Source organism: Muntiacus reevesi, chromosome 1, assembly GCF_963930625.1.
Source record: "Muntiacus reevesi chromosome 1, mMunRee1.1, whole genome shotgun sequence".
Classification (NCBI taxonomy): Eukaryota; Metazoa; Chordata; class Mammalia; order Artiodactyla; family Cervidae; genus Muntiacus; species Muntiacus reevesi.
Genome location: NC_089249.1, coordinates 151,824,764 through 151,846,089, shown reverse-complemented (window position 1 = coordinate 151,846,089; position 21,326 = coordinate 151,824,764). Strand labels below are relative to the sequence as shown.

At 44.0% G+C, this 21,326-nt stretch overlaps 2 protein-coding genes across 3 annotated transcripts; both read right to left on the bottom strand.

Moving 5' to 3' along the window:
- Positions 1 to 1,913: 1,913 nt before the first annotated feature.
- On the bottom strand, positions 1,914 to 8,608 carry CZIB (CXXC motif containing zinc binding protein). Of its 2 annotated transcripts, XM_065912810.1 has the most exons (8): positions 8,503 to 8,596; positions 8,207 to 8,290; positions 5,989 to 6,045; positions 5,555 to 5,636; positions 5,317 to 5,348; positions 3,914 to 3,991; positions 3,123 to 3,188; positions 1,914 to 2,173 (listed from the first exon to the last, which is right to left on the bottom strand). In XM_065912810.1, the coding sequence occupies exons 1-8, from the start codon at positions 8,506 to 8,508 to the stop codon at positions 2,096 to 2,098; spliced, it is 483 nt and encodes a 160-aa protein (XP_065768882.1). In that variant the 5' UTR covers positions 8,509 to 8,596; the 3' UTR covers positions 1,914 to 2,095. The 2 variants fall into 2 exon arrangements, with proteins under 2 accessions (XP_065768882.1, XP_065768890.1); XM_065912818.1 differs by lacking the exon at positions 3,914 to 3,991 and having other exon boundaries at positions 8,503 to 8,608.
- A 2,364-nt stretch (positions 8,609 to 10,972) lies between these two features.
- Positions 10,973 to 20,349, bottom strand: MAGOH (mago homolog, exon junction complex subunit). The gene is made up of 5 exons (XM_065912799.1): positions 20,174 to 20,349; positions 17,205 to 17,263; positions 14,952 to 15,062; positions 12,284 to 12,366; positions 10,973 to 11,246 (listed from the first exon to the last, which is right to left on the bottom strand). The coding sequence occupies exons 1-5, from the start codon at positions 20,259 to 20,261 to the stop codon at positions 11,147 to 11,149; spliced, it is 441 nt and encodes a 146-aa protein (XP_065768871.1). The 5' UTR covers positions 20,262 to 20,349; the 3' UTR covers positions 10,973 to 11,146.
- Positions 20,350 to 21,326: the final 977 nt, after the last annotated feature.

Sequence of the window (21,326 nt, the reverse complement as noted above, 5' to 3'; positions counted from 1 at the left end):
TCCTACCTATGTTATGGTTCCTTCTTTGTATCTTTAGTTGTAGATGTTTCCCAGGAGTTTCCCATCTATTTCAGCGATGGTTGTTCTACCAATAGTTGTGATTTTGGTGTGTTTGCAAGAGGTGAGCTCAGCTCTTTCTACTCTGCTATCTTGGCCAATCTGTCAGTCACGAACATTTTGAGATTCAAGTCCCAGTTACTTTTAGGGGTGGGATATACTTGGGTTGTTGTAGGTGGGTGTGTTTTTTTATTGAATTGTGTTCTACATGTTGCCAGTGTACTGAAATGCATTTGATTTCTGTATCCTGATCCTATATCCAGTGCCTGTTTATGTTTTTGGATTTGCTAAGTGGAAAATCACAATCTGTGAAAAGTGAGTTATTTCTTCCTTTTTGGTCTTTTCACCTTACTTTCTTTTCAGTCTTACTGTGCTGGGGGGTGGGGACAATGATGAAGAGTGATCCAGGATATCCTCATCTCACCCCGATCTTGAATGGAATACTTCAAATATTTCATTTACTCTGAGTTTCCTATAGATACCATTTGTGAGGTGAGGGTATAGTTTTCTTTCTGTTCCTAGTTTGCTAAGGGTGTCTATGGTTTATTGTTGAATTTTACCAAATACTTCTTTGCATCTATTGACAATCTACTTGTTGACTGATTATTTGTGTTCTTCTACCTCCTAAAAGATGAGAAAATAACGTACAATGTAAAGAGAACCTTGAGATGCTTTTAGTGCTTGCCTTTGTAACACGTACTGGCTGGTACAGAGGAGAAACCCTGAAAGGCTATTGTTTGCCCAGCCTGACGCTCCCTCGCTTGCTTTCGGGCCAGGCAGTGGGCTGTTCGCAGTGGGTGGGGGCTGGCAGAAATGCTGGCTGAGGGAGGCCAGAGAAGCCCTGCCCTATCAGGTGCAGAAAGCACAGGCCCAGGATCTGGGAACAGGAGGGATCTAGAGGACACGTGACACAGCTGCCAGACTGGGACGGGTAGGCGTCTCTTCTCCACCGTTAGACATGGCCAGGTTTTCCTGCCGTGTGGGGATCCCCTTCCTAGAGCCCCACAACCAGCCTTGGAGTGGGCAGACCCTCTCCCAGAGGGCCACTCAGAAAAATGAAGATAGTAATTTTTAACTTCCAAAGAATTCCAGGCTCCAGCAGAACACTGAAAAGGAATAAGTCCTCTCGTAACAGTTTGCCAAATGGCAGTCTTCGGTATGAAGGTATGAGCTTGCCCTAATGACCTAACCATGTACTGAACCACTCTATCCATCATGTAGAGGATCTTCAGGCCCAGGGAAGCAGGCCCATGAGACAAGAGGCCATGACTATTGTCTTCACACCTCCACGTGGCTGTCCAGGGGTAGAAGAACACAGAAGCGTGACCATAAAGGGGACAGACCAGGATTGTGAGGCGCTACAGAAAGCAGAGAGGCTGACTCAGTACGGGAAGAATCTTCGTAGGGATTCCCCTGGTGGGAGGGGACTGCCCCATCACAGCAAGTGAGCAAAGACCCAATGGCCAGCTGACAGGGACTAGAAAGAAGATTCATGCCAGGACAGAACTACTGGCCTCCAAAGTCCCTTCGAGCCCTGGAACATGCAGTGACACCAGCTAACAGAAATGCCTGGGTTTACCTGAGGGTCAAGCTGGTCAATGTGATGTTCTGGGTCAGGACTGCTGGGTTCGGCATCATTCCACAGGCTCAGCTGCCCTCTGTACCAATGACTTCACACCTTTGGTCCCCTGGCTTGGCCTGCGCACTCCCCAAGTGGTTGAGAGCCCTTGGGAAGTCTGTGCTCCTATTCTGCTAGCTGGATCAGGCTATGATTCTGTACTGTGGGAAGGTGCCAAGAGGCCATCAGAGCCCTCCAACATGGAGGGGGGTGGAAGGAGTAGCCATTCACCCAGCAGTGTGGCACAAGTAGGGACTTTATTGGCGGGGCTCGGGAAGCTGTGGCAGAGCTGAGCAGGCAGGCCGTGAGGGCCTGGACCACTGCCAGGAGACGAGGGGCGAGGGGACCGGCCTCTGCGCTCTGCTGCTGGGGGCACGTGTCCCTTTCCAGCTCTCAGGGGCAAGTGTACAGGAAGAGGGTTCAGCACTTCACAAACTGGTGGGCGACCTCGTAGATTCCCACAGACTCCTGAGCCTTTTCGTCATAGTCAGTCCAGTCCTGTGGGAAAAAAGGGCAGCGTTAGCCTCACGAGGCAGCCTGGGACAGCGTGGAGAGAAAAGAACTGGGACTAAAAGGCACAGCTCAGGCTCTAACTCAGACTTCAGGAACATGCCTGATCCAGGACACAGAAAGGCTGCTCAGGTCTGAATTCCTGCTTCTCTAGCTTTGTGATTGTTTTCAAGCTTTCCTGAGTCTCGGTTCTGTCCTCTGTTTTAAAAAAGGGAACAATAGATTTTATGTTGAACGGTGAAAGAAATGAGTTAACACATGTAAAAGTACTTGGCATGGTGACAAGCTCATATGAGAGCTCGCTAAATCCAGTTACTGTTATTAGGTGCTATGCAGATTGAATGTTTTTGTCCTTCCTTCCTCTGAGGCCTGACCACAAGCCTTCCTCATCTGCAAGGCAGTAACCTGTCCAGTGGTCCAGTTGACTCTTGGTATTCATGGTAGTTATGTTCTATAAAGTCCCCACAAGTACTGAATTAGTGAATATTGAACCACTGCTCCCAGGGGAAATACAGGTTAGGTTCCTGGGAGCATCTGATCACATTATTTTCTTCAGCCAATCAATACATAAACTTGTTGCATGTATGTTTTTGTTTAAAAACACCTTATCTAAATAATGTATATGTGTGTGTGTATCTGTGTGTATATGTATGTATATAGTTGATTAAGACTGGACTTATGGCCAACAGCACTGTATCTCATGCCTAAACAAAGCTTATCTAAGATGTATTTTCTCCAAAAGGCCCATCCCAGCCTTCCTGCATGTGATCACTAGGTAGTGCTTTAGCATTACACGTTGGGCTATCGTAAAAACCAGAATCACCAACAAAAAGAACAAAAGTGTGGAGTCAGCACCTCGCTGACGAGCCTTGTTCAGCAAAAAGATAATTCCCACGAGGTGCCCTACAGCTCCCCACAAGGCCCCCAAGTCCTGTACCTTCTCCTGTAGATTAATGTCACTGAAGACTGTCCCTGATTCCACACCCTCGGCAGCAAACCCAGCCTGCAGGTGAGAGGAAGGCAGCAGTTAATCAGGGGGAAGGCAGCGGTGTGGCAGGCGGGCCTGGCCAGGGACCTGGCCCATCTCACAACCCTCTGGCACAGGAGGACTCAGACGCAATGTGGGATACTGTTTTGGAATAACTACTGAGACCCCAGGGCCTGGCAGCTGCCCTTAGACTAAGAGTGGTTTCTCCAAATTAGAGCCCTGGCCTAGAAGGCAGGAGGTGTGGGGTAAACCCTTCCATCACCCCTGGTTTTCTGAAAGACCCCAGGCATGTCACTTCCCTCTGTGGACCTCAGTTTTCTTACTTATGAAATGGGGATAACAATATAATCTCTTCTGCCTACCTCAAAGGGTTGTGAGGTGAAAATGCTACACAAATCTAGTGCCATGAGCACTGGCTCTGGAGTTGGATAGATGTGGGTTCAAATTACTGCTCGTGTTTACTGCTTTCCCTGAGCAAGTCACAAAATCTCTGAAGTTCTTTCCTCATCTGAAAAACTGGATGAATAAACCTCACAAGGTTACTGTGAGGATTAAGTGACGTAACATTAAAAGTAACAAGCTTGGTGTCCAACATACATTAGCTGTTTAAGAGATAACAACGATTATTCTTAGGAAGGAGAATTCCTGCTCCATGGTCTCTGCAGGAGGCACAGTTCTGCTGTCACTTCCTGCAGTATACACCTTCCCCAAACATACAGGTTCCCTGGGAAGACAGGTACCTGGGGTTGGAAATCCACTGGTTCAAGTCCTCGACACTCAAACTCTACTATCGTCTTGAATTTCTCGTTGTCTTCAGCCTATAAAGGAAGTGTGTTGAGGAGGCAGGCCCAACCGGGCCCAGGATGATCCTACAGCCCCGTGAGCCCAGAATGGGCTTCAGAAGCCACCCTTCTCTCTCTGGAAGAAGGCCACCTTGGCACAGGCTCACTGTGATATCTTTCTGAATGTGGACTCGGGCTGGGGCGCCTGGATGTGAGCTCACACACAGTTCTGCTTCGCTTGCCTCCTGGGCCTAAGATTGTCAGATGGAGCTGAGGAACCCACTACAGCTTTATCGTGAGAGTCTGAACTAGGTGTGAAGTGCCCAGCATAGGAACTGACACTATAGTCAATAAATGGTAGAGAAAATTATCAAAGTAAAAACTATGAGAAGAATGTTGAGGTGTAAGGTTTCCAGATCATCCAAAAGACCTCGGTACACTTAGCTATGGCCTTTTGGTAACCATCTGCCATGCTGTGAAGGCGGGGGCTGACTTAAGACCTTTGAAGTGGGAGATGCATGTGGAGGATGCTCGATGAGTGGAGTGGTATAACCAAAATTTGGGCCTACCTGACCCTTGGGTCCATACGTCCTACACATTCATTGTAGGACAATGTGTAGGGACTACACCTACACATTCATTCTCATTCATTCACTCTGCAGAAACACTTCCTGCATGCCAACCAAGCACCTGTCCTTAGTGTAGTTTTGTTTCCCGGTCTGTCTCTTTCACTAGATTATGATTTACTTGAGGGCAAGTCCTTATGTGATTTTTCCTTATGTGATTTTTTAACTTCAGGACAAAGCTGAGAGTTTGCCATAAGGCAGTCATTTTCCAAAAACGCCAAATAAGGAATGGATAAAGACAAGTAATTACCCTTCTTTAAATACACAGACCCAAAGCATACATTCCCTCCCTCACTTCTGGACTAATACGCTACACAGTGACATAAATAAATGTCTAATAAAATCAGATAGCAAGGATGGACGCACCATTCAAGGACTATCCCACCCATGGACACAGAGAAGACTCACTAGTCCTCTAAGATGTAGACAAGGCAAGTGTTCCCAGTGTTGGAAACTGAGTGGGCAGGTTGGGTCAGAGGTCGTGTAAGCTCCCACAGCCCAGACTTTTAAGAGAGCACTACAATAGTCTGGTTTTGAGCCTTTTTCCTACCAAGTATTCAGTCAGTGTCAGGTGAATAAATGACTGACACAATGAATGAACGAACAAGTCAGCAAGTGCAGTCAGTTTGTCCCGTAGCTCGTCACTCTGGTGCAGAAATAACTCTAGAACACAGGGCTCCTAGTTCCCAGCTTTGATCTAATCCCACCATGCCTGCACTGCAGCGGGAAACTTACGTTGTAAGATTTGATGGTGCTGCTCAAAATCTCTGAAATGTAAAAGAGAAGACAAAGTTGATTTGAGCCCACGTCCTGGCCCTATCAGGTACCCAGATGGTGCTCTCTGCAAGAGTCTACTGTTGAGGCTTGGGTGCCTCAGGCTGGGTCCACCCACAGGTAACAGGAGCATGCTTTCAGTCTGGCACCAGCAAGCTGCGGGCCCGCCTGGCAGAGGCAGTGCCCATGGTCTACCTACCAATGGAGTTTTCCCTCGAACACAGCTTGCACTTCTGGACCATGGAGGCACTGCCACGGCCTCCCTTCAGTGCCACACTGTCCTGGCAAGCAGGAAACAGAACCTCTAGTCACGTATCAGTCAGGTGTAAGGGTCCTCAGGAGACCCGGTCCTACCGCTTATTATCCAGTTAAAGAGATGAAAACCCAGACAGGGTGAGGAACTTGCTAGGACAAGAATCCTGGGGAGACTTCTTGGGACTGAGAAAAGGACTCCCCCCCTGAACTCTTGCCTCACATCCCAGGGCCTATTGTTCCCAGTGTTGATCACACCAATGCCTGCCCTCCCAAACCACAGAAAGTGGGGTCCAAAGGCCAGAGAGCTTAGGGCCACAGATCCCTGCCCAGAGACCTGTGTGTATTTGTGTGCGGGTATAGTGGTGGGGGAACAGTTACCATCAGCCGAATGTACTGCCACTTCTCTGAAATCTCACCACAGTTGCCACATTTCATCTTGAGGGGAGGGAAAAAGAGTATTAGTAAAGTAGCTGGCTCAGCTGGACAGATGCTGAGGGAACGGCAAAAACGGGGTGAGGTGGGCAGGCTCATAATCTTATCAGCCATCTAAGGACACAACCAGACTAATCTCTGGGCAAAGTGTTTCTCCTGTTGACTGGCCCATCCTCCTCTAAGAAGTGCTCAGTCTGGCTATGGATTCAAGACTCATGTGGTACAGAAATGGCTTCAAATTCTACACAACACCCATTGAGTTAGGAGCTTCCTCTGTGTTCTCACAGAATGGAAGGTTGCTGGTAGAAGTACTTATCACTGTTGCTATTCTATTTCTTTGTCTCCTTCTCTAAATTCTGCTTTTTGAAGCTAGAGACCATCAATTCCTCAAGACCTGGCATTCGGGCTTCCAAAAATTTGAAAATAAAGGTGGTCAGAAAGTTTCCAGAACAAGGGATTTTTCCAGGTACTGAAGGATACTGGGATTTAGACAAGAAGGAAAACAGATGAGAAGGTCTGGAATGTGGGAAAGGGAAGGGCCTCAACTGCTCAAATAAGATGAGGACCTCTGTAGACCATGGCACTAGGGTACCAGATTTACAAATATGGGTGGGGAAGTAAGGGTGCAACCCTGCACAAAAATAAACCTGATCAAGAAAAGAGGTGAAGTTATTCTTATTAAATAATCACAAGATCCCTGCAAGTAGTCTTTCCTCTAGGGTCGTTATGTACCATGAAACATTTAATGGAGGGAAAAATTACAAAAGGAATTTCAAGACACTGCTAATTAAGAATTAATCAATAAGCTTTTAAAAGGAAAACATAAAATTATACCCAGAAGAAAAGAGAACATTTAATAAGCTGGATCATCGAAAAAGCAAGAGAGTTCCAGAAAAACATTTATTTCTGCTTTTTTGACTATGCCAAAGCCTTTGACTGTGTGGATCACAATAAACTGTGGAAAATTCTAAAAGAGATGGGAATACCAGACCACCTGACCCATCTCTTGAGAAACCTATATGCAGGTCAGGAAGCAACAGTTAGAACTGGACATGGAACAACAGACTGGTTCCAAATAGGAAAAGGAGTATGTCAAGGCTGTATATTGTCACCCTGCTTACTTAACTTATATGCAGAGTACATCATGAGAAATGCTGGGCTGGAAGAAGCACAAGCTAGAATCAAGATTGCTGGGAGAAATATCAATAACCTCAGATATGCAGATGACACCACTCTTATGGCAGAAAGGGAAGAACTTTATAAAGAGCCTCTTGATGAAAGTAAAAGAGGAGAGTGAAAAAGTTGGCTTAAAACTCAACATTCAGAAAACTAAGATCATGGCATCTGGTCCCATCACTTCATGGAAAATAGATGGGGAAACAGTGGAAACAGTGTCAGACTTTATTATTTTGGGCTCCAATATCACTGCAGATGGTGATTGCAGCCATGAAATTAAAAGACGCTTACTCCTTGGAAGGAAAGTTATGACCAACCTAGATAGCATATTAAAAAGCAGAGACATTACTTTGCCAACAAAGGTCTGTCTGGTCAAGGCTATGGTTTTTCCAGTGGTCATGTATGGATGTGAGAGTTGGACTGTGAAGAAAGCTGAGCGCCGAAAAATTGATGCTTTTGAACTGTGGTGTTGGAGAAGACTCTTGAGAGTCCCTTGGACAGCAGGGAGATCCAACCAGTTCATCCTAAAGGAGATCAGTCCTGGGTATTCATTGGAAGGACTGATGCTGAAGCTGAAACTCCAATACTTTGGCCACCTCATACGAAGAGCTGACTCACTGAAAAAGACCCTGATGCTAGGAGGGATTGGGGGCAGGAGGAGAAGGGGACGACAGAGGATGAGATGGCTGGATGGCATCACCGACTCGATGGACATGAGTTTGAGTAAACTCCGGGAGTTGGTGATGGACAGGGAGGCCTGGCGTGCTGCGATTCATGGGGTCGCAAAGAGTCGGACGCGACTGAGCGACTGAACTGAACTGAACTGAACTGAACTGAACAAGCATTTCTCATCTTGCCCGAGAGAAAGCTCCTGTTCACCACTGGGATCAGAATGGGAAAGTTTTACGCGAGCCCGGCCTTGGCGCCCCCACTAGAGGCCGGAAATGCCTCCACCTAGACGTCTAGAGCCCCGCCCCTCCAGCCTTACCTTCAGGTACCACCGGAAGTCTTCGCCCACTGGCCGGAGGTTGGTGACATTCTCAAGCGTGGCTTTGAGCTGCAGCGCGATTTTCTGAGAAGGAGCGCCAGGGCGACTGCGTCAACAGCGCCTGCGCAGCCCCTGTAGCCCCTGCCCCGCCCCTCTCCTCCCTTCCCCGCACGAGCTTTGCCTCCCGGCTCTCAGCACGAGCCCACTCTCCTCATTCCCTCCTGGCGCGAGCTCCTGCCTCCGAGGTTCTCGCCACTTCCCCGCTCTTGCCCTATCGGCGGCTCGCTTCCACTCACCCCCATAGCGGCCCGGCCCACCCAGCGCTTGCTGCGGCCACTGCTTTGCGGCTCGTCGTAAACGGCGGGCGCTGTCTGCGCACTCTCGGTGCGGCTCTGGGCGGGGCCTGGAGGCGGGTGTACGCGGGCCGCTGCTTTCCAGTACAGCTCGTCTTATAGGCAAAGCCGTCTTGTGGAGGTAGTCTGAGACAGCAATTAGCCGGTGTTCAGGCCCGCGGAAGGCTCCCTCCAGCAATCGGTAATTAGATATTTACTGAACGGCAAGTTAGTTTGAGGGATGTCGCACCAAACAAGGCAGTCCTGCCCGAAACCTCTACCAGGTCCTCACTATTCTGCCTTCCTTCACCCAACCTCGCGCTGGCCCCCTGCCTGCCCGCCGAGGTATCTCAGATCACGTCAGGTCACGCTTCCCGGGACCGGCTTCGCAGATTTGGGAGACGGTACCCTTCTTTAAACTGCTCGTTCCTCTTTACCCAGGGGACCTTTCGGAGGGTTGTGTCGTCTGCATGTCCTTCTGGTGGTCCGCAAGACTTGGCACTCCCCTTCAGCTTACTCTTCTCTGGGTTCCCAGTTTGCTCTAGCACACGTTCACTCAACTTGTGCTTTTGTCCAGGACTCCTCTGAGACCGTACGGGAGCTGTAAGCATTACAAAGAACAGCCTGTTTGAGGCTTTTATAGCCTCCTGAGGTCTAGATTGTTTAGAATTTGGAGCGACTCTTTAGGATGTCTACTTTGACACAAACTTACCTGATTGCCGCCAGGTACCCTTCAATAGCAGAGGGTGCACTGCAGAGGAACTTCGACGCCTCAGGTCCCAGATCGGCAGCTTACTTGCTGCCCTGTAATCTTTTTTCCATTCTTTTTTTTGCCCTGTGATCTTTGGAGGCAAAGTAGGGTGTGTGTGCGTGCGTGCGTGCGCGTGTGTGTGTATTTGGGACCCTGTGATCTTTTTTTCTCCCCGTTATTTTTGGCTGTGCTGGGTCTTCATTGCTGTAGGTAAGCTTTCTCTAGTTGCAGCAAACAGGGGCTAGTCTCTAGGACTCATAGACTTCAGTAGTTGTTGGCACATGCGCTTAGTTGCTCTGCAACCTGTGAAAATCTTCCCAGACTGGACATTTAACTCAGGTCCCCTGTGGTGCCAGGTGCTGGACCACCAGGGAAGTCCTGGGACCCTGTGATCTTTGAAGGAGACAAAGTAGGGGTGTGTGTGCGTGTGTGTGTGGAGGCGAAGTAGGGGGTGTGTGTGTGTCTGATCTTTGAAGAAGTCAAAGTAGGGCATGTGGGTGTGTGTTGGGGAAACACTTGCCTAGGAGTATTTGGGACCTGTCCCAAGTTGGCTGCTCTTGAGGGATGTTGAGCTTAGCTTTATCACCTCCCCTCAGTCAAATGAGATTTAGCAACACCGTGGCCACTGTCTGTTCAGTCAGCAGTTTGCCTAAGGAAGCCATGCAACCAGTAGCAAGAAAAATTTCCTGCAGATATACCTGCTGAACAAATCCCAACACTATCTATACCAACTAGGTCGCTTCTTTAATGGCTGTTCGAATTCTGACTTTAAAATGTATTGGAAAGTTTTTCTGAGAATAGCCACTTTATCCCTTATAATGTATTAAACCAAGTATTCTTCCCCATAGTGAAATAGTTTCAGATATATCTATAAAAGTGATTTTGAAAACTCCAACCTCTGGTTTCCCTGGTGGCTCGGTGGTAAAGAATCCACCTGCCAATGCAGGAGACATGGGTTTGAACCCTGGTCTGGGGACCCAGCATGCTGCAGAGCAACTAAGCCCATGCACCACAGCTATTGAGGCTGTGCTCTAGAGCCCAGAAATCACAACTACTGAGCCCATGTGCCACAACTACTAAGCCTGTGCCCTAGAGCTCATGCTCCACAAGAAAAACCAGCACAATGAGAAGCCCAAGCAATACAAGAGTAGCCCCTGCTCTCCACAACGAGAAAAGCCTGAGCAGCAGCAGCAATAAAGACTAGCACAGCCAAAAAAAAAAAAAAAAAACCCAAAAAAACCCTCCAACCTGTTATACCTCAATAAAGCTAGATGAAAAAAATAAAACCAAAGTATCAACCATACCATTTTACTCCCTAAAAAATTAATAATACTTCATTAATACCAAATATCCAGTGTTTAGATTTTCTTACTGATGGCAATTTTACATTTCCTGAATCATGATCCAGACAGGGTTCAAACATTTTATTATGTGATTATGCGTCTCTCAAATCTCCTTTAACATTCCCACTCTATCTCCATTTGTTTGCAGTTTTTTTTTTTTAAGAAATCAGATCACTTACCCTGGAGTTTCCTCTGGTTATTGATTGGATTTCCACTGTTATTTCTTGGCATGTTTCTCTAATCTTTTACTTCCTATAAACTAGTAGTTATATGTACAGAGTTGATTAGAGTTTTGGCAATACTTAACATAAGCTACTGTTAAAAAGTAATTTGAGACAAGTTCACATGTTCAGATCTTTATAAAATAAAAAAAATGCATTTTGTTACATATTTATTAAAGACAATCATTTATAGTTTATAAAAAAAATATTGCCCTGATACACACAAAAATGTCTAGATAATGGTAATTAAAAGCACCACTCCCACCCGCCTTGTGTCCACACCAATGTTCCATCTAGATTGGCTTAATCTTGAAGTGTAATCCAATAAGACTGAAGACCAAACACTTCAGGTCCTGGACAAGATAATAAAATACTCGTAAGCCTTCTGGATCCCTGTAATGCAAGAGGAAAAAAATGTTTAAAAAGCTAAAAAAAACTCAGCAAAAAATACCACTTAATAACCCAGATTATTTATGTACCAGGATATTCCTCCTAAGAGGTTATTTACAGAATTAAAACTTTGAAAACAACCAAATGTCCAAAAAGAAGAAAAAGTCTAATATACATTAAAATGGAATATTAAGAAGTAATTTAAAATGTTAAGGTTTTTCATGATTAAAGTTAACAGACTGTTGATCTCAATTCAATTTTTGTGCCTTAAAAGACTATTTTTTAAAGCACAGGAAAAAGAAATACTTTAAGATTAATGGTTATCTAACTGATAATTTTATGGGTGATTTTCTACATTTCTGTATTTCCTATATTTTCTAGAGTAAGCATGTATTACTTTCAGAATTAGGAAAATTTCCTTTTTAAGAGGTAGTACTAAGCAGGACCAAGAGACTCACTCAACCTTATTACCGCATAACTGGGTAAGAACAAGGAGACTGTTCATAGGAAGAAAACTATGCCCAACATGTACTAAAAGGGAACTATATCTAATCCCAAATCCTCAAAGCACAAGAGCCAAAAAGGCTGCCAAATTCTAATGATTCTTTGTGGCATACAGATTCATGTCTCAATAATTTACCCTGACAAAGATGAATTCCTAAATTTATATCCTAAATGACCTCAAGTTTCACTAAAGTCAGGCTTTAAGATGTGCAATCTGAATAACCAACACTGAGGAAGGTATCCAGACTCACTGATTCCACAGGTTATTTCCAGCAGTTGTTTTTTTGTGTTTTGGCCAGATTCTTACCCACTTTGGCTGCTCCTGTGGGTGTATCACTGAGAAGTGCTTACTGACAACGATTGACTGAAACACCAAAAGCAAAAGGAGCAAGTCCTTGAAGATAATTTGGAGGCTCTCAAAGCTGGCCAATTCTTAGATTTGTACCAGATTATTATCTTATCATAAGTCTCAATTTGATTATCGGTTTCATATCAGTGTGCTCAAACAGACATATATAAGGATCATGTGTACTTACTTGGATTGATTGACATCAATAAGGGAACCAATTTTTGATGTTGTGAAAGAAATGTGTTCGTCTCCAATGACAATTTCAAGCTCCTAGAAACATTGAAAGAAGTATCAATCTGAATTGGTTTTTCATCACACAGGAGAAGGGTTCATCATCTTCCAAATCACATGAACTCTAATACAGATGGCCACATTACCAAGAGCAACCTGAGCCCTAGACTGTACTGGGTACTAGAAACAAAGAGATAAATGGTACGACATAAACACTGGTTTAGTCCTTGAGTAGCTTGTATTCTTAGAAGTTGTGTCTGTGAGGCTCCACATTTGGAAGAATTTACATTGTTTTCCATATAGGAGTTTTCATTGTTAACAATGTGGAGTAACATGTATAAATCTGTTTTACAAATACTGAGAATCTAACTTTTAGGGGCAACATGGGACAAGGAAAGGAATTCCAGACCTTGAGTTAATCCCAGCTTTCTCACTTACTAGTTGTATGCCCTTTGGCCTGAATTTCTAAAGACTGGAACAAGTACCACAATCTTAAAAAAAAAAAAAAAAATCTATTGGGCGGGGAATGGGGCGGGGCGGGGGGGGGGGGGGCGTCTATGAGACAGATCAGCAAAACCAAACAAAGATTTCTGCCCTTGTGGAACTTATAACCTATTGAGTTCTACTTCTTTTCTTTTTAAAAAATATTTATTTAATTAATTTATCTGGCTGTGCTTGTCTTCATGCAGGATCTTTAGGTGAGGCATGTGGGATCTAGTTCCCTGAGCAGAGACCGAACCTGGGGCCCCCTGAATTGGGAGCATGGAGTGTTAGTCACTGGACCACAGGGGAAGTCCCCTGAGTTCTACTTCTTAACATTCAGACTTGAAATGTTAATATTTTGTTGTATTTGTGTCAGATTTTTCAAGAAGTATTACAGTTTAGACCCACCTCCCACTCTATTCTTCCTGCATGCCCAGAAGTTGGAATGTATTCTTTCCACTCATGGTTTTAGATAAGATAGAATGTCTTTAAAATTTTTACATAAACGATCATACTACATGTATCTTTTTGCTCAACAAAGGTGTTTTTTTTTTTAATTTGTTTTTTATTGAGTTACATGGGGCTTCCCAAGTGGTGCTAGTGGTAAAGAATCCACTTGACAATGCAGGAGGCGTAAGAGATGGGGGTTCAGTCCCTGGGTTGGGAAGATCCCCTGGAGGAGGGCATGCCAACCCACTCCAGTATTCTTGCCTGAAGAATCCCATGGACAGAGGAGCCTGGTGGCTACAGTCCACAGGGTCACAAAGAGTAGGACACGACTGAGTGACCTAGCACACTGAGTTACATTGCAATTTCTTGTTTTTGGCCACAGGGCATGGCTTGTGGGATCTTGGTAGTGAAAACACCAAATCCTAACCAGTGATCACCAGGGAATCTCCATATTGAGTTAAAATTGGTTTGTAACATAAAATATTCTATTTCTACTTCTGCATATACTTATACTGTGCTGACCACCAAGAATTTAAGTTTCTGTCACCATACAGTTGATTCCCTTTACAAATTCTGCACACCCAGCCCCTTCCCTCTAAAAACCACTACTCTGTTTTTTGTATCTATGTGGTTCCAGTTGGTTTGTTAATTTATTTTGGTTTTTGTTTGTTTTCAACAAAGTTTTTGTATGTAGATCAAGTTCATTATTTTTAGATGCTTTAGAATATTCATCATCATGCATAAGGAAAACCAAACAAGACAATTTCAGACAATGATAAATGCTATGAAGACAAAAACCAGATCTTATTTAACTGATAAGAAAAGGCATTTTAGATTAGATAGGTTCTTTTTTTTTTTTTTAGATTAGATAGATTCTTATCACTGAAGAAGTGACATATGAAGACCTCAATAATAAAGACAGTCTCAGAATGTTCCAGGCAATATGTAGCAGATGCAAAGGTTCTAAACTAAGAACCACCTAGGTGAATCTCAGTAACATAAATAAGACCAATGAGATTTAAACCCAGTGAGAGATGGTGAAAATGGCAGAAGGTAAGCTGGGAGTTCAGATTTTATTTTAAATGCAGTGGGAGGCCAGAGTTTAAAATCAGTGGAATATATAAACAAATTTACATTTTAAAAGATTACTGTCACTTCCGGAAAGAAAAATAGGCTGTACAGGACAAAAGAAGAGACAATGAAATCAATTGCAAGCTGGAAGGCAGAATTAAAGTAGAAAGAAGAATCTTTCTGTCAAATATGATAGTGGCATTGTCAAATATGACAATGTTTTCAGAATAAATATCTAAGCCAGAGATGTAAACAGATAGTTGCTGGCATGACTTTCCATTACATTGTTGACATGACTATGTTTTATTTATCTTGCTATCTTCACAATGTTTTGTCCATAGCGGTTACTTAGTAAGAAACGTGGGTAGCAAATACTCTCCAGAAGCGGGAGGTGGACCAGAAGAAGTTCAGGGCTGGGCTGCAGGTGTTGAGCAGCTCCACCTGCTGTCCCTGGTCCTCCGTGGGGCTTCCCACTACCTTAGACCAAGGTGCTGGTAACCTGCTCAGTATAGGGCTCCAGAACACACACACATACTGAGTACATTCGTGTCACATGCAGAGCAGGAAGCTTTATCTTATTGTAAGATTTCTGCACTGTGGGTAGCTGCTAAAACACTCACCTGCCGGCCCACTCGGTCAGGAGGAGGCCACAATGCATCATCCTCTTTGGTAATTTCACTGTCGTCAATTATTCTCTTCAGTTCCTCCATCACACTTTTATGTACATAAGCCTGAAAGCAAGTTAAAAAACAGAATTTAAATTGTATCTCTAAGCAGCATTCTGACTCAGACAGTGATGAAAGATTAAAAAAAAAAAAAGACTAATGAAAATTTATTTCTGGCACCTCTGTAAATGTGAAGACACTCCAGCTTGACTTCAGCATGCTAAGAGGATGACTGCTAAGAGGATGGCAGGGTCAGAAGTGTCCAATGACTACACCTCAATCCCACATCTAGTTGTTTCTGTTCCTTGGTCCATCCTGTTCATATGGATCTACTCCTTGCCTACCTGCACACTTGAGCCCCGAAGAAAGATCTGTGAGTAACTCAGGTTATTTTAAACTAAATGATATGCTTCTGAAGAGCAGACACATGTCTTTTACATTTTACATATTACTACACATTTAAAAAAAAGTGAGGATGCTGACATGTATGGGTAAGCATAATACTGATTGCTAATTAAATATTACAGTATGAAAAATACTATTAAGACATTTTCAAATATGACAAAGCAGTTAAAAGGAAAGAATGGCTTTAATGAAGTTCAATGGTGGTAGAAATCACACCAAACTCGGACTTCACAAAGGCAGGCAGACGTCTAAATTCCTGCTCAGTCTCTTACTAGAAAGGGTAACTCTGAACAAGCCCCATAATTAATATATGGGTCTTCAATGTCTTATCTGTAAAGGATATGTAACACCACCCATCATAGAGGCTTATGATAGGGGTTCAAATAGGACTACAGATGTAGTACCTAGTGTCATGACTAGAATCTAACATGCATTCAATGATGTTAAGTGCTTTCCCACACTCCCTTTTGCCTACTCAAATGCAAATTAAAAGAGGTCCATTACTACGAGTGCTAGGTACCAGGGAATGCAGATGATACCCCTAATGGCAGAAAGTGAAGAGGAACTAAAGAGCCTCTTGATGAAGGTGAAAGAGGAGAGTGAAAGAGCTGGCTTAAAACTCAACATTCAGAAAACTAAGATCATGGCATCTGGTCCCCTCACTTCATGGCAAACAGATGGGGAAAAAAAGGAAACAGTGACAGACTTTATTTTCTTGGACTCCAAAATCACTAGACAGTGACTGTAGCCATGAAGTTAAAAGACACTTGCTCCCTGGAAGAAAAGCTATGACAAACCTAGTTTAGTTCCGTTCAGTTCAGTTGCTCAGTCATGGCCAACTCTTTGCGACCCCATGGACTGCAGCATGCCAGGCCTCCCTGTCCATCACCAACTCCCGGAGTCTACCCAAACTCATGTCCATTGGGTCGGTGATGCCATCCGTTGTCCCCTTCTCCTCCCGCCTAGACAGCGTATTAAAAAGCAGAGACATCTTTGCTGACAAAGGTCTGTATAGACAAAGCTATGTTTTTTTCCAGTAGTTATATATGGATGAGAGAGCTGAACTATAAAGAAGGCTGAGTGCCAAAGAATTGATGCTTTTGAACTGGGTGTTGGAGACTTGAATTCCCTAGATAGCAAGGAGATCAGACCAGTCAATCATAAAGGAAATCAGTTCTGAATATTCACTGGCAGGACTGATCCTGAAGCTGAAGTTCCAATATTATGGCCACCTGATACAAAGAGCCAAATCACTGGAAAAGATTCTGATGCTGGAAAAGATTGAGGGCAGAAGTGGGCAACAGAGGATGAGATAGTTAGAGGGCATCACCAACTAAATGGACAGGAGTTTGAGCAAACTCTGGGAGATACTGAAGGACAGGGAAGCCTGGTGTACTACAGTCCATGGGGTTGCAAAGTCAGATATGACTTAGCAACTGAACAACCACCACCAAGGAATATATCAAATACTAAGTTAGTGGTGGGTATGTTTTATGTTTTTTCAGATGAAGCAACTGAGACTTATCAAGCTCAACCAAGAAATATTCCCAAGGTCACATGGTTAGTAAAAGATTCAAGGTTCAAAACCAAGATCTGCAAGACTTCAAATGATTACCAGTTATTGACTCATCACTATTAAAGAAAAAATAAACTAAAAGAAGATTTGAGAAAAACTTTAGAAGCCGTCTACAGACACATTTATACTTTCCTATTCTTTATCTTTCAATATTATTCCCAGAAAGAATAAAAACAGGACACAAGGCTAAATGGTAGTGAATGAAAGGCCCTCAGAAAATTCATTACCTCTTTTCTGATCATGACATCATTTTTGTAATTGCTGTTGTTGGCATATCTCAATTTCCCTGTGAGTGACAAAAAACAAATTCAATATATAATAAAAACATAAAGATGTGTCATTAGCCTACCAAGACTATCAGCTATTGCTTAAAATGTATCCTAACTTTCCCTTCAAAGTGTCTAATAGTTTTAGTATTTACACCTCTGGTGTTTCAACAATACTAGTCTTTTCAGTTTTTCACTTTAGGCTTTGGTGGACAAAAAAAGTCACCTGCCTTATCAGTCAACAAAGGATGTTGCAGCAATTAAGCCATCAGCCACTGCAGCCACACCACTCCCAGCCCCTTCCCTATGGGTGCACTCTGAGGGGATTCAGGATGTTGAAAACAGGATACTGGCCCTGGACAGTTAAGGTGCATATCAAAGGAATGATTTCAATGAGTCTAGCAACTTCCCATACAAAGAAAAATGCTAACTTAATTAACTTTAGATATCTGGTATTTGATTAACAGTAACCTTTAGATGCTCTATCTGTTTTTTGTTTGTTTTGGGGTTTTTTTTTCCCCTCTAAAACATCCTATATATCCTGGCTCATCCCTCACTTCTTCAGAATAGTCCCTCAAAGCTATCTGACAGCCTAACTCCCAGGCTTAAGTCCCCAGTGTTTCCACAGAATAAAACAATTCTCAAACTTTAAGTTATGTATTTTTTTCCCCAGTGAACACTATTAAATAATCTTCTAGCCAAAAATACAGCTGACAATGATTTACAATTCTTGCAAAAGGCAGCTCAGGTGTGATAAAAGAACAGACTCTTTTGGGACTGGCAAATCATATCTCAGCAGGTTAATGTCCTCAGCTGAAAATAGCAGTGATTGATAACCTACCTGCACACAGGGCCTTCAGAGGCTCAAAAGAATTGTGAAAGTTTCTGAAAACTATAAAAATGGTTTTTACATATATTAACATATGTCTGTGAAACACTGATCTATTCTTTTTCTAAACACGACAGAAAAGCTGTGGTTTTATTATTGAGCATTTTTGGTATACAAAGCCCTCTGTGACACTGTTCATCAACCAGGCTGATTTGGGTATATATGGTGGATATGAAGAAGGTAAAAGGAAATAGAGGAGATAGTTTTTTCCCTATAGCAGGCACACTAAAAAGAGTCAAAATAACTGATGCCTTACTGCACTGTGTCTTTGCCTCAAGTCTCTCTCCATTTAGTTCATTCTCCATAGAGTGGACAGAGTGAAACACTAACAGATGGATCCAATTGGGTCACTCTAATATTGACGTTTTAATACTGACAGCGGCTCCCCACTACCTTCTTCATAAAGTCCAAAATCCTCAATGTGGCTTCCTGCTAAGCTAAGCCCATTTCCAGCCTCACTGCTACAAGAGGACTCTCACATAGAGCTGGAGTTAATGAAAATACACACCCTTAAAGGACGTAGGGGTTAGGGGCACCCACCCTCTACACAGTCAAAACTGAGTATAACTTAAGAGTCAACCAGCATCTGTGATTTCTCAGTGTCTACAGTTCCTCATCCTCAATTCAACCAACTGTGGATCAGGTAGTAGCACAGTATTCATTAGTATTACTAAAAAAAAATCTGTGTATAAATGGACACATGACATTCAAACCTGTGTTGCTCCAGGGTCAACTAACTCTTTTGGTTTCTGCCTGAAACATCCCACGCACCTTTGGGTTTTCAGCCTCTTTGCTGTTAATGCTGTCCAAAATGCGTTCTTGACCCATCTGTCTAACCAATTCCTACACAGTACTAAAGACTCATACTCTCCACCCAGGTCATCTTATGCAGGAAGCCTATTTTGACTCGAAGGCTAGGTTAGGTGCCTTCTTTCTGCTCCCAGGGTCTTTTCTGTTTCTACAACACCTTATACACTGTCTTATCATTGTTAACAAAACTTTCTCCACAATTTGGGCTTGTCAGTTCATTCACAGGATCCCAAAGAGTCGGACACAACTTAGCTACTGAACTACAGGAAGTTCATCTTTGTGCCTCCATTTAGTGGAAGCTTTCTGTCATCTTTCACTCCTTTTCCTTCACCATATTGATCCCTCACCAAATCCTATCAATTGGCAAAGTCCTACTGGTTCTGCCTCCAACTGTATCCTAAATCCTTCTCTACTTTTACTATCACTCTAGTTCTAACCAACATCCTTTTTCTCTCAACAATTGTAACCATCTCCTGTTAAGTAGTTTTCATTCTTGCCAATTCTGCACCTAATAATTACAATACTTTCTTAAGAATAGATTACACCTCTGCTTAAAACTTTCCAATTGCTTCCTGCTACACTTAGGAAAAAATCCAAACTCACCAAGACTATATGGTGTGGCCCCTGCCTACCTAATTGACATCATCTCCTACTATTCTCCCCAGCGTTCACTACTCTTCAGCCACAATGGCCACCTGAAACATGCCTAGCTCATCTCTGCCTAGAATGTTCTTTTCCCGAGCTGGCTCCTTCTTTGTCAATCAGAGCTCAGCTCAAACACCGGCTCTTCAGCGAGTTCTCCAATGACTATCCTTCCTAAAAGCGGCCCATCAGCAATTGTTCCATCATTTTATTTTCTGATCACTCAACACTATCTGGGATATTTTTTGTTTACGATCTCCCAGCAAAAGAATACAAGCTCCACGAGAGAGGACGCCTGTTTATCGTTCACTCCTACACCCCAGATTGTGGAAGTGGGCCTGGCACAGATAGGCGCTCAAGAAAGGTTTGTTGAATAAAGCAAAATGGTCAGAACTGTCACTAAACAGAAGCCCCGGAATACGGACAGAAAGAATCAGTGGGGCGGACAAGGATCGTTCCTTCCAAGTCTGCGCCTCACAGCCTTCGGTCCCTTCCTCTAGTTCTTCGTACATTCCGGATCCCCAGCCTCCCCACTCGCCCGCCCCCAGGCCTAGTCCTCGCTCCCGGGGAGCCGGGAGGCTTCTCTCACCGTCGGGCCGGAACTCAAATTCCAGGAATTCGTGGCCGAATTTGCCTTTGTGCCCCACGTAGTAACGCAGGTAAAAGTCACTCTCCATGGCTCGCAAAACGGAGACAAGACCGAACTTTCAAGAGCAAACCGCACCGCCACTAAACGCGCCCGACACTGACGTTTGCAGCGGCGCGAGGAAGTGACGTCAGGAAACGTCATCGCGCGTCGCGGAGCGACCCCCCCGCCTCTTCGCCTACTTCCGCAGATGGGATCAGGCGACTTCTCCCTTCCCCGCGGAATAAAGCCCTTTTCTCCCAGAGGCGGAGTCGGTTCAGCCCCGCCCCCTCGGCCTGCGACTTGAAGAGTTTGAGGGTTGTTCGTCAGTGTCCCCTTGGGGCTTGAGGCCGAAAGCTTGAGACTCAGGCTCCAATTTCAATTAGGATACTCAACAGTGTGAGTCGGAATAGGCTTTTCACCGTCTCAGAACCTAGGTCGTCCCATCAGTAAAATAGGGTTAAAGGACCCGACCTCTTGGGAAAACACAGCGCGGCGCGTCTCTAACGTTGGCTCCGACTGAACTCTACTGTTTAAAAAATCAGTTCAAGTAACTTCTCAGCGACGCTTTCCCTAAATCCAGTGGAGCTTGCCATTTTTTTTTTTTTTTTTTTTTTTTGGCAACTAACTCTCGCGCACTTATTCTCCATTTTATCTCTTTCTACCTCACTTTTTCCCCTTTCTGCCTCACTGGTCTCTAGATGAGGTGTTGTGAGTAGGAGTTAAGTTTTGAATGTTTGATCTCCAACTCCTCCCGCGCAGTTGAATCGCCTCGGACGGAGCACCTAAAAAATACTGGTTCCAAACCAATTAAGTCAAAATCTTCCACAGTGGATCTGTGTGTTGGTGTTTATTTTTTCTCCGCAGTTTGAATCAGGACTGTGAACTACTGTTCAGGAAACTCTTGTCTTTTCAGGCCTAAGTGGTTGACTGCGAATGTTTTCTCGACTGTGGAAAATATTTTCCTCCTTGATTAGGCCAAGGGCAACCAAACTCTTAATTATTAGAAACCTACTTTAGCTCATCTAAGTTCCAGTCAGATGGAAAACGGAATTGGTTCTAGAGACAGTGCTGAAATTGCATCATTTTGAGGGCCTGGAGAAGAGTCAGACACGAC

What these genes read in the sequence shown, in the direction of transcription:
- CZIB (XM_065912810.1), bottom strand. An exon ending in CAGTGGATTTCCAACCCCAG is followed by an intron (nt 3,189 to 3,913) that starts GTACCTGTCTTC and finishes TCTCACCTGCAG; the next exon opens with GCTGGGTTTGCTGCCGAGGG. An exon ending in ACATTAATCTACAGGAGAAG is followed by an intron (nt 2,174 to 3,122) that starts GTACAGGACTTG and finishes TTTTTCCCACAG; the next exon opens with GACTGGACTGACTATGACGA.
- MAGOH (XM_065912799.1), bottom strand. Translation starts at nt 20,261, where the DNA reads ATGGAGAGTGACTTTTACCTGCGTTACTACGTGGGGCACAAAGGCAAA. An exon ending in ATTTGAGTTCCGGCCCGACG is followed by an intron (nt 17,264 to 20,173) that starts GTGAGAGAAGCC and finishes TGTCACTCACAG; the next exon opens with GGAAATTGAGATATGCCAAC. An exon ending in CTGACCGAGTGGGCCGGCAG is followed by an intron (nt 12,367 to 14,951) that starts GTGAGTGTTTTA and finishes CAATGTTTCTAG; the next exon opens with GAGCTTGAAATTGTCATTGG.